Raw genomic sequence first — 12902 nt, 5'->3', positions numbered from 1 at the left:
AGAGTCACAGTAATTTTATGAATATCATTTAAAAAATCTTTTACACATGGAATCCATTAAGAATTTATTCAAAGATAAAAATACAATCTTGATATAATATTATGCAGTTAAATAACATTTGTCATTGGTCCTCCCTCTACAACAACCTGGCAAAACTATTTGGCGTGAATAATTAAACAAATGGTGATGTCAATGGGAAGGGGATGACATAGTTCTATGTATAAATTAAATTGATGTGCAAATGGATTAGAATACTGGGTGCAAGTAGGAGACAAGCTATGGGTGCTTTTGCTATCATACTCCCATTGCTTTTGATGTTGTTCTTCTCTTCATTCTTTCTGCCTGTATTGCCCTCTTTTTCCCTACTTTGTAAATTACGAAAGAAATTTAATTTCAATAATATGCAAATGGGGGGCGATGTTGTTCTTGGTGGACTGTTTAAGGTCCACTACTCATCCGTCTTTCCTGAGCTGTCCTTCACCTCTGAGCCTAATCAGCCAAGGTGCCAAGGGTGAGTTGTACATATTCACATCCTCAAATTGTGTAATTTATTATTTTATCACCTTTATGTATTTAAGGGAGGAGAGATAAATTAGATTAGATAGTTAAAATGCAATTATTATTTTTTCTCAATGGTTTACAGATGGATCCATGCTTGCCTGTTTGGTGTATTTTATCCAGGTTTTCATGCAATGATAATGATGATGGTTATGTATAGTTTGCTTTTCGTTAATGTTTTCATTATGTTTGTTAGCTTTGATATTCTAGGATTCAGGCGTGCTCAAACCATGGCATTTGCTATAAATGAGATCAACAACAACTCTGACCTGCTACCTAATGTGACTCTGGGATACACTCTTTATGACAACTGTGCTACACTTGGAATAGCATTACGTGCTTCTCTATCACTGGCCAGTGGTCAAGAGGATCAGATTTCTTTGGATGAGAACTGTGTGGGGTCTAATCCAGTCTTGGGGATTGTTGGTGATTCATATTCAACATTTACTATTGCCACGTCTGATGTGATTGGTTTATTCCAATTGCCCATTGTAAGTTTTTATATTCTTTCTTTTTTAACATGCCAACTCAGAATGATTTCATGTGCTCTATTTTTATTTAAAAAATGCAAATTTAACTAGCCTGGAAGAAAATGAAAACTGGCTTGTGCATTGACTTTCTTTTTTCAGGTTAGCTACTACTCCACATGTCCCTGCCTGAGTGATCGAAAACGTTTTCCATCATTCTTTAGAACAATTCCAAGTGATACTTTCCAGGTACATTGATGCAACAATGCACATACTTTGGTATTTACCTGCATTGTATGTATGTATGTATAAATTATATCATTCTATCAATTAACTTAGGTGAATGCTATGATCCAGATTCTAAGCCACTTCAAGTGGACTTGGGTAGGCCTTCTGGTCAGTGATGATGACTATGGACTTCATGTTGCCCGCTCCTTTCAGTCAGACTTGGCACAGTCTGGTCAAGGTTGTTTGGCCTACACAGAGATTCTGCCCTGGGACAATGACCTCACACAACTTAGAAGGATTGTGAATTTGATTAAAACATCCACAGCCCGTGTGGTCATTATTTTTTCACATGAGATTCACATGATTCACCTCATGGAAGAGGTAAAAAAATTATTCACAATAAAAAAAAAAACAGTAAATAATGATTTGTAAATTTTGACCAGTATATTATGGAATTACTGCTTTTGCAGGAAAAAAAAACAAAACAAAAAAAAAAGATTTAATTTAAAGGTGTATATGAAGCTGTATGTATGAAACAGATATTTGCAAATTTGCTTTAAGGATAATTATTGAACTATTAAATTATGTTTGTTCCATTCAATGCTTATGTTTACTAGTTTTTTTAACAAAAAGGAAATCAGTAACATGCCAGTGGGTTAAGCGTTCCTCTAATAATGTGATTAAAACTAAAATTAAAATGCTTTTGCTTATACTTGCATAATACTCAGATGCGTGCCAATGTGATTTAGGAGTATGGTGACATTCACAGGTTGTGAGGCAAAATGTGACTGGTCGGCAATGGATGGCAAGTGAAGCCTGGTCAACATCCACTGTGCTCCAGGCCCCACATCTCATGCCGTACCTGGGTGGCACACTGGGAATCGCCATCCGTCGAGGAGAAATACCAGGGCTGAGGGAATTTCTCCTACAAATACGTCCTGACCCAAAGTCCAACAACAGCTATGGAAATAGCATAGTAATGACCCTCGCCTTCATCTTGGCTAGTTTCATATTTGTGATCATATAATGAATGTTGATTTTCGTCCTCAGGTGAAGCAGTTTTGGGAGTACACATTTCAGTGTACATTTGCACCCGCCCCAGCAGGTTGGGTTGAAACAGAGGGAGTATTATGCACTGGGCAGGAAGATTTAGAGAGTGCAGGGACAGAGTTACTAGATATGTCAGCGCTCAGGCCAGACTACAATGTGTACAAGGCCGTGTATGCTCTGGCGTATGCTCTGGATGATATGCTGCGCTGTGTGCCAGGAACAGGGCCTTTCAGTGGGCACAGTTGTGCCAGTTTACAAAGAATGGAGCCATGGCAGGTGTGACACGAGTTTAGTTGTTGTAACTTGCATTGCATCAAAATGTACCACAAAATGTTGAGTTTGAAATATCAAAAGATCATGAAGTAACAAACTATAACTGTACAGAATAATGTCTGGCATAAGAACACTTACAAAAAAAAAACAAATCAACAAGTGGATGTGGACTTGAAAAACTATGTAGTTGTATTTGTCTGCAAACTAAGCTACTTGAAAATGTTTAATCTTTTTCAATAGTTTGTTGTGCTGTTTTTGTTTGTTTTCTCTCTTTTGTAGCTTGTTCACCACTTACAAAAGGTCAACTTCACCACATCATTTGGTGATGTTGTTTCATTTGATGAAAATGGTGATGCCTTGCCAATCTATGATATCATGAATTGGCAGTGGCTCTCTAATGGCAAAACTAAAGTTCATGGTGTGGGAGAGGTTAAGAGGTCACACTCCAAAGGAGAAGAACTCACAATTGATGAAAACAAAATCTTCTGGAACTTCGATCGCAAAGAGGTAAGTTCTACAGAAACCTTCTCTTTTAGGCCTATTGAAAGTCATGATAGCTAAACGAGCTGTGTCCAATCAAACTCAAAGCTGATCGTTTGCACCTACTAAAATTGCCCATTTTTTTCTAGATCCTTGCTTGTGTTTTACTTACTTGATCATGTATGTAGCTTTGGATAAAAGCGGTGGCTATGCAAATTATAACTATAGAATTGTATAATAAAAGATACTTTTTCCAAACACAGCCACCTCGCTCAGTATGTAGTGAGAGCTGTCCTCCAAGTACTCGCATGGCAAGAAAAAAAGGGAAACCTGAGTGCTGTTACGACTGTGTCCCTTGTTCTGAGGGAAAGATGAGCAATGAGACTGGTTAGTGTTCATGTTCAATATTTTTGTGATATATGTTAAATATGAATGACAATAACACACTTGTTTCCCTAGACTCTATGGAATGCACTAGTTGTCCAGAAGATTATTGGTCAAACGCCCGGCATGACCGCTGTGTTCCAAAGAGAAGTGAATTCCTGTCTTTTCATGAGCCGTTGGGTATCTGCTTGACAACCACATCATTGCTGGGTGCATTTCTCTGTGTTGTCGTCCTGGGAATCTTCATCCATCATCGCAGTACACCCATGGTACGAGCCAACAATTCTGAACTGAGTTTCCTCCTCCTTGTGTCACTTAAACTATGTTTCCTGTGTTCACTGCTGTTTATCGGCCGCCCCAGATTGTGGACATGCCAGTTGAGACATGCAGGATTTGGCATTATCTTTGTGCTTTGTGTCTCATGTATTCTGGTGAAAACTATGGTAGTTCTTGCCGTGTTTAAGGCCTCCAAGCCAGGAGGTGGAGCTGTTCTCAAGTGGTTTGGTGCCATGCAACAGAGAGGGACAGTCCTGGTCCTTACTTCTATTCAGGCAGCAATTTGCACTGCTTGGCTTGTGACTTCCTCGCCAACACCTCATAAAAACACTCTTTATCACAATGACAAAATAGTTTATGAGTGTGTGGTGGGGTCTACAGTTGGCTTTGCAGTATTACTTGGCTATATTGGCTTTCTGGCAATCCTCAGCTTCCTGCTTGCATTTCTGGCAAGAAATCTTCCTGACAACTTCAATGAGGCCAAACTCATCACTTTCAGTATGCTTATTTTCTGTGCTGTGTGGGGTGCCTTTGTCCCTGCCTATGTCAACTCACCAGGAAAATATGCAGATGCAGTGGAGGTATTTGCCATCCTTGCCTCCAGTTTTGGTCTGTTGGTGGCACTGTTTGGACCCAAATGCTACATAATTCTACTGAGACCAGAGCAGAACACAAAGAAAGCAATCATGGGGAGAGGTGCAACAAAGTCCTAAAACACTATGTTAGGGACCCTGATCTGTTTAAAAATACAACAATAAATAAACGGCTGTAACACCAAAAAACTGCAAAAGGTTACTTTTTCTTGGCATGATAGTAATTTGTCTTAGATATTTGATACCCACATATTCACCCAACTTTTCCTGCTATTCAGGAGACCAACTGATCATACAACACAGTCGTTTAGAGTAAATAACCAAAAAATGAATGGTGCAACATGAATTCCCTCCTGAACATTTTCTAACATACAATCTAGTATTGGAAAAGAAGTTGAGCTTCAAAAAAGCACACTAGGTCAGATAATATCAAACTATTCAGGGTTTCTCTGGGGTTCGACGATATCCAGTCCTCTGAATGTATGGTCATTTTACATTACCAATTAGCACTATCCCTGTCTTCATCCTGACCTCTGCCCCAAGAAAGAGGAAAGGACACATGACTGAGACTTGGATCTTTCATTGTCTTCTGTATGTTTGAAAATGGACATTTTTTAAAACAACCTTGGTTTTCTTTGAAAGAGATCTCAGCATATCTTTGGAGTGTCAAACCAAAGAGTGACACAATGCGTGAAGTTACCTCAGTTAAGTTTGGTTTCTCTTCATGTTGTCTGTTCCTGTTTTATTTTTTAGTTACTGCTTTCCTTCTCAGTTACTTGTGTTTTTTTAGCCTTAGCCTGCCTTTCGTTCTGCCTTCTGCCTGCCCCTTTTGGATTGTTTGCTTTTTGAACTGCTTTTTTGGACTGCTTTTTTGTGTACCGACCTGGACTGCAGTAAACTCTGCCTTTTTCTTGGCAGTAAACTCTGCCTTTTTCTGGAATCCTGCTGTTTGAGTCTGCATTTTTGAGTCTATGACAATCCTGTCGTACCTGCTTGTGATAAACAGAAAAGAGGTTACAGGCTGATGTGTACATTTTTGCAACTGTCCAGCATCCTGTAGCCTAGTTTAACACAAGGCAACAAGTGTAAATGGTTGTTAGTTTCCTCCATAGCAAACACCATGGTTCTCATCCAGCAGAATGTTCTGTAGTCAAAGCTGCCGAAAATCAAGTAAAGTCCCATGAAGTTATCATAATTCATTACAACATGTAAAGAATCATATCACGGAATATTCTAAAATCAACAGATTATGAACAGAATATTTATCAAATGAAAGCAAGAGAGTATAAGTCACTCACTTGTTTAGGTTTGATGTCAATACCAAGGGAGAAGGCAGTGTCATCCATGCTGACCCCACTCATGAAATACATTGTTTAAAAACTCATATGCTTATCTCATTTTAAATTTCATAGGAGTCATCAGCAGTTGAAAAAAAAAGACATTGAAAAGCAAATGCAAAAAAGGAGAGGATGTTTGTTTAATGTTTAATGTTTCACACATGGAAAAGCACATGAACAGTATTGCCAGAGACGACTAGGAGAAAAAAAAAAATTCACGTTTCATTTTGACTTTACTATGAATTTGTATTAAATCATGATAGACACGGGAACTACTAAGAAGAATATTAGTTTTGATTGTTTCTATTTCCATGGTAAAAGGTAAAATATTAAGCAAAATAAATGTTATCATGTTTTTCGTAAAAAAAAAAAAAAAACATGAGTCCCAATTAAAGTATAAGAAAAGTCCATTCTCTCTGTCTTTTACCTGCTCCATTTTTCAGAAAATGTGTGCTCAAACAGGCTGTTTGGAGATGTTCCCTTAGTGACATCACGAAGGGCACTAACCCCTCTCCCAGGTGGGCGACTCTCCCACAGCTTGATGTTTGTTTTGCACTCTGAGTCTGCCTTCTCAATTCAAACAATAATGCAAGGTGCAAGGTAGCCCAAGCCACCCAAGTCCTTCCTGAGAGGGGAGTGGTCAAAAACAGCTCACTTTCCTTTGTAGCAATAGACAGAAACAGCCTGTTTTGTGCAGGGCTGAAATGAGGGTTTATAGTCATGATAAAATACAGAGTCAGAATGGAAAGGGTTTGTGACCTTTTCGTTGATATTTTAATTTTCTAAAGAAAGTTCAAAATGTTCTTTCAAAATTATAGCAAATGTTTATCCAAACAAGATGTACTAAATGTAGCTAAAGACAGTACAAAGTACAAAATAAAAGCATGTCAAACACTATTTTCAAAATCCAAAACAATGAGACTTTAAATGTATGATTTAAAATGTGATTAATCACTATAGATATGAGATATTAGGTGATTGATCATGTAAAAAAAGATTTAACAGTCCAAATTGTATCTAATCATATTGTATCTGAAAATTGGCAAATCAAGGATGATTTCATGTATCGTTCCTTTAATCACACTGGTTTGATAAATCCGTTGCTCAGCAAAACACTTTATTCCAATGCTTGATCTAAATCTACTCCCAGGTGCCATGGACTATGAACAGGTTTACCAATTTCAGGAGTTTAAATGAAACACCAAACATCCCAATAAATGACATTTGTAATAGCAATAGTAAATCCCAGTATTTTGATAGTATTAAAAAAAAACAATCATACTACTGGGAGTATTTATTTGACAGTCTTTCTGAAATTAGAGAAGTCAGTATGGAATGTCTTGGTATACTGCTAAAACTTCTTGGACTTCAAAGTTAGTTTGTTCTACATACTGTATGCTTTTTGATTGGTCTTGCTGAGCTTTGCTAGTTTTTGGTTTGACATATTTCAGATGACTGTCATTACTTAAAATACATGAGACTATCCAGTCGGAAAACTTTGAAATGTTTTCCCAATGACACTCGGGAAAACATCATTGGACCTTTGTACTATGAAAGCACATAAGAAGTGGATATTAAAATCTGAAGCCATTATAATCAAATCCATTTAGATTTCATGAAAGTTACAAATATAATCTTGATATATTAAAATATGATGCAATTAAATAAGATTTGTCATCGGTCCTCCTTCTACAACCTCCTACAAATCTGGTTGGTGTGCCAAATTAAACAAATAGTGACGTAGATGTAAAAGGGATGACATGTTTCTATTAATGAAATAAAGTGATTTGCAAACGGATTAGAAAACTGGGCGCAAGTAGGAGACAAGCTATGGGTCCTTTTGCTATCACACTTCCATTGCTTTTGATGTTGTTCTTCTCTTCATTCTTTCTGCCTGTATTGCCCTCTTTTTCCCTACTTTGTAAATTACGAAAGAAATTTAATTTCAATAATATGCAAATGGAGGGCGATGTTGTTCTTGGTGGACTGTTTAAGGTCCACTACTCATCTGTCTTTCCTGAGCTTTCCTTCACCTCTGAGCCTAATCAGCCAAGGTGCCAAGGGTGAGTTGCACATATTCACATCCTCAAATTGTGTAATTTATTATTTTATAACCTTTAGGTATTTAAGGGAGGAGAGATAAGTTAGATTAGATAGTTAAAATGCAATTATTATTTTTTCTCAACGGTTTACAGATGGATCTTGGTAACACATACTTGCCTGTTTGGTGTATTTTATCCAGGTTTTCATGAAATGATGATGATGATGGTTATGTATAGTTTGCTTTTCGTTAATGTTGTCATTATGTTTGTTAGCTTTGATATTACAGGATTCAGGCATGCTCACACCATGGCATTTGCTATAAATGAGATCAACAACAACTCTGACCTGCTACCTAATGTGACTCTGGGATACACTCTTTATGACAACTGTGCTACACTTGGAATAGCATTACGTGCTTCTCTATCACTGGCCAGTGGTCAAGAGGATCAGATTTCTTTGGATGAGAACTGTGTGGGGTCTAATCCAGTCTTGGGGATTGTTGGTGATTCATATTCAACATTTACTATTGCCACGTCTGATGTGATTGGTTTATTCCAATTGCCCATTGTAAGTTTTTATATTCTTTCTTTTTTAACATGCCAACTCAGAATGATTTCATGTGCTCTATTTTTATTTAAAAAATGCAAATTTAACTAGCCTGGAAGAAAATGAAAACTGGCTTGTGCATTGACTTTCTTTTTTCAGGTTAGCTACTACTCCACATGTCCCTGCCTGAGTGATCGAAAACGTTTTCCATCATTCTTTAGAACAATTCCAAGTGATACTTTCCAGGTACATTGATGCAACGAAGCACAGACTTTGGTATTTACCTGCATTGTATGTATGTATGTATAAATTCTATCATTCTATCAATTAACTTAGGTGAATGCTATGATCCAGATTCTAAGCCACTTCAAGTGGACTTGGGTAGGCCTTTTGGTCAGTGATGATGAGTATGGACTTCATGTTGCCCGCTCCTTTCAGTCAGACTTGGCACAGTCTGGTCAAGGTTGTCTGGCCTACACAGAGATTCTGCCCTGGGACAATGACCTCACACAACTTAGAAGGATTGTGAATTTGATTAAAACATCCACAGCCCATGTGGTCATTGTTTTTGCACATGAGATTCGCATGGTTCACCTCATGGAAGAGGTAAAAAAATTATTCACATTAAAAAAAACAATGAATAATGATTTGTATATTTTGACCAGTATATTATGGAATTACTGCTTTTGCAGGAAAAAAAAAAAAGATTTAATTTAAAGGTGTATATTAAGCTGTATGTATGAAACAGATATTTGCAAACTTGCTTTAAGGATAATTATTTAACTATTAAATTATGGTTGTTCCATTCAATGCTTATGTTTACTAGTTACTATTGTCATTTTTTTTTTTTTTAACAAAAAGGAAATCAGTAACATGCCAGTGGGTTAAGCGTTCCTCTAATAATGTGATTAAAACTAAAATTAAAATGCTTTTGCTTATACTTGCATAATTCTCAGATGCGTGCCAATGTGATTTAGGAGTACGGTGAAATTCACAGGTTGTGAGGCAAAATGTGACTGGTCGGCAATGGATGGCAAGTGAAGCCTGGTCAACATCCACTGTGCTCCAGGCCCCACATCTCATGCCGTACCTGGGTGGCACACTGGGAATCGCCATCCGTCGAGGAGAAATACCAGGGCTGAGGGAATTTCTCCTACAAATACGTCCTGACCCAAAGTCCAACAACAGCTATGGAAATAGCATAGTAATGACCCTTGCCTTCATCTTGGCAAGTTTCATATTTGTGATCATATAATAAATGTTGATTTTCTTCCTCAGGTGAAGCAGTTTTGGGAGTACACATTTCAGTGTACATTTGCACCCACTCCAGCAGGTTGGGTTGAAACAGAGGGAGTATTATGCACTGGGCAGGAAGATTTAGAGAGTGCAGGGACAGAGTTACTAGATATGTCAGCGCTCAGGCCAGACTACAATGTGTACAAGGCCGTGTATGCTCTGGCGTATGCTCTGGATGATATGCTGCGCTGTGTGCCAGGAACAGGGCCTTTCAGTGGGCACAGTTGTGCCAGTTTACAAAGAATGGAGCCATGGCAGGTGTGACACGAGTTTAGTCGTTGTAACTTGCATTGCATCACAATGTACCACAAAATGTTGAGTTTGAAATCACAAAAGATCATGAAGTAAAACACTAAAACTGTACAGAATAATGTCTGGCATAAGAACACTTATAAAAAAAACAAATCAACAAGTGGATGTGGACTTGTAAAACTTTAATTCAAATACAATAGTTGTAATATGTAGTTTTATTTGTCTGCAGACTAAGCTACTTGAAAATGTTTAATCTTTTTCAATAGTTTGTTGTGCTGTTTTTGTTTGTTTTCTCTCTTTTGTAGCTTGTTCATCACTTACAAAAGGTCAACTTCACCACATCATTTGGTGATGTTGTTTCATTTGATGAAAATGGTGATGCCTTGCCAATCTACGATATCATGAATTGGCAGTGGCTCTCTAATGGCAAAAATAAAGTTCATGGTGTGGGAGAGGTTAAGAGGTCACACTCCAAAGGAGTAGAACTCACAATTGATGAAAACAAAATCTTCTGGAACTTCGATCGCAAAGAGGTAAGTTCTACAGAAACCTTCTCTTTTAGGCCTATTGAAAGTCATGATAGCTAAACGAGCTGTGTCCAATCAAACTCAAAGCTGATCGTTTGCACCTACTAAAATTGCCCATTTTTTTCTAGATCCTTGCTTGTGTTTTACTTACTTGATCATGTATGTAGCTTTGGATAAAAGCGGTGGCTATGCAAATTATAACTATAGAATTGTATAATAAAAGATACTTTTTCCAAACACAGCCACCTCGCTCAGTATGTAGTGAGAGCTGTCCTCCAAGTACTCGCATGGCAAGAAAAAAAGGGAAACCTGAGTGCTGTTACGACTGTGTCCCTTGTTCTGAGGGAAAGATGAGCAATGAGACTGGTTAGTATTCATGTTCAATATTTTTGTGATATATGTTAAATATGAATGACAATAACACACTTGTTTCCCTAGACTCTATGGAATGCACTAGTTGTCCAGAAGATTATTGGTCAAACGCCCGGCATGACCGCTGTGTTCCAAAGAGAAGTGAATTCCTGTCTTTTCATGAGCCGTTGGGTATCTGCTTGACAACCACATCATTGCTGGGTGCATTTCTCTGTGTTGTCGTCCTGGGAATCTTCATCCATCATCGCAGCACACCCATGGTACGAGCCAACAATTCAGAACTGAGTTTCCTCCTCCTGGTGTCACTTAAACTATGTTTCCTGTGTTCACTGCTGTTTATCGGCCGGCCCAGATTGTGGACATGCCAGTTGAGACATGCAGGATTTGGCATTATCTTTGTACTTTGTGTCTCATGTATTCTGGTGAAAACTATGGTGGTTCTTGCCGTGTTTAAGGCCTCCAAGCCAGGAGGTGGAGCTGTTCTCAAGTGGTTTGGTGCCATGCAACAGAGAGGGACAGTCCTGGTCCTTACTTCTATTCAGGCAGCAATTTGCACTGCTTGGATTGTGAGTGCCTCGCCAACACCTCATAAAAACACTCTTTATCACAATGACAAAATAGTTTATGAGTGTGTGGTGGGGTCTACAGTTGGCTTTGCAGTGTTACTTGGCTATATTGGCTTTCTGGCAATCCTCAGCTTCGTGCTTGCATTTCTGGCAAGGAATCTTCCTGACAACTTCAATGAGGCCAAACTTATCACTTTCAGTATGCTTATTTTCTGTGCTGTGTGGGTTGCCTTTGTCCCTGCCTATGTCAACTCACCAGGAAAATATGCAGATGCAGTGGAGGTATTTGCCATCCTTGCCTCCAGTTTTGGTCTGTTGGTGGCACTGTTTGGACCCAAATGTTACATAATTCTACTGAGACCAGAGCAAAACACAAAGAAAGCAATCATGGGGAGAGCTGCCACAAAGTCCTAAAACGCTATGTTCGGGACCCTGATCTGATTAAAAATACAACAATAAATAAACAACTGCAACACAAAAAAACTGCAAATAGTAACTTTTTCTTGGCATGACAGTAATTTGTCTTAGATATTTGATACCCACATATTCACCCAACTTTTCCTGCTATTCAGGAGACCAACTGATCATACAACACAGTCGTTTAGAGTAAAAAAACACAAAATGAATGGTGCTATCATAATTCATCATGACATGGAAAGAATCATATCACAGAATATTCTAAAGTCAACAGATTATGAACAGAATATTGATCAAATGAAAGCAAGACAGTATAAGTCACTCACTTGTTTATGTTTGATGTCAATACCAAGGGAGAAGGCAGTGTCATCCATGCTGACCCCACTCATGAAATACTCATTCAAAATCTCATTTTAAATTTCATAGGAGTCATCAGCCGTTGGGAAAACAAAACACAATGAAAAGGAAAAGCAAAAAAGGAGAGGACACAATGTTTCAAACATGGAAAAGCACATTAACAGTATTGCTAGAGATGACTAGGAGAAAAAAAACAATTTTCATGTTTGATTTTGACTTTACTATGAGTTCCTATTAAATCATGATAGACAGGGAAACTACTAAGAAGAATATTAGTTGTGATTGTTTCTATTTCCATGGTTAAAGGTAAAATATTAAGTAAAATATATTTTATCATGTTTTTCGTAAAAAAAATAAAAAAACAACAACCAAAAAACATGTGTCCCAATTGAAGTATAAGAAAATTCCATTCTCTCTGTCTTTTACCTGCTCCATTTTTCAGAAAATGTGTGCTCAAACAGGCTGTTTGGCGATGTTCCCTTTGTGACATCACGAAGGGCACTAACCCCTCTCCCAGGTGGGCAACTCTCCCACAGCTTGATGTTTGTTTTACACTCTGAGTCTGCCTTCTCAATTCAAACAATAAGGCAAGGTGCAAGTTAGCCCAAGCTACCTAAGTCCTTCCTGAGAGGGGAGTGGTCAAACACAGCTCACTTGTAATGAAGCCAGAAGACACCAACCAGCTTCGTAAACTAGAAGCCTGCCTCAAGGACATCAGGACCTGGATGACCAGAAACTTCTTACTGCTCAACTCAGACAAGACTGAAGTTATAGTGATTGGACCTAAGAACCTTAGAGAGACTTTCTCTGCCGATATGACGGCCCTTAGTAGTATTAGCGTAGCCTCTAGTACCACTGTTAGGAACCTAGGAGTTCTGTT

At 38.2% G+C, this 12902-nt stretch overlaps 2 protein-coding genes across 2 annotated transcripts; both read left to right on the top strand.

Moving 5' to 3' along the window:
• Nucleotides 1-407: 407 nt before the first annotated feature.
• On the top strand, nucleotides 408-4429 carry LOC306829984 (extracellular calcium-sensing receptor-like; the record flags this gene model as incomplete). The annotated part of the gene is made up of 9 exons (XM_079353201.1): nucleotides 408-511; nucleotides 755-1049; nucleotides 1188-1274; nucleotides 1365-1634; nucleotides 2023-2229; nucleotides 2304-2579; nucleotides 2856-3083; nucleotides 3320-3443; nucleotides 3516-4429. 9 exons carry the CDS (start codon nucleotides 408-410, stop codon nucleotides 4427-4429), a joined length of 2505 nt encoding a protein of 834 aa, XP_079209327.1.
• Nucleotides 4430-7605: 3176 nt separating this feature from the next.
• LOC306829983 (extracellular calcium-sensing receptor-like) lies at nucleotides 7606-11662 on the top strand (the record flags this gene model as incomplete). Its single annotated transcript, XM_079353200.1, has 9 exons — nucleotides 7606-7709; nucleotides 7962-8256; nucleotides 8395-8481; nucleotides 8572-8841; nucleotides 9233-9439; nucleotides 9514-9789; nucleotides 10089-10316; nucleotides 10553-10676; nucleotides 10749-11662. The coding sequence occupies 9 exons, from the start codon at nucleotides 7606-7608 to the stop codon at nucleotides 11660-11662; spliced, it is 2505 nt and encodes an 834-aa protein (XP_079209326.1).
• Between the last annotated feature and the right edge of the window lie 1240 nt (nucleotides 11663-12902).

Source organism: Symphodus melops (assembly GCF_947650265.1).
Source record: "Symphodus melops genome assembly, chromosome: 10".
NCBI lineage: Eukaryota > Metazoa > Chordata > Actinopteri > Labriformes > Labridae > Symphodus > Symphodus melops.
Note: the sequence above shows the minus strand (reverse complement) of the source record. Positions and strands in the feature narration are given on the sequence as shown.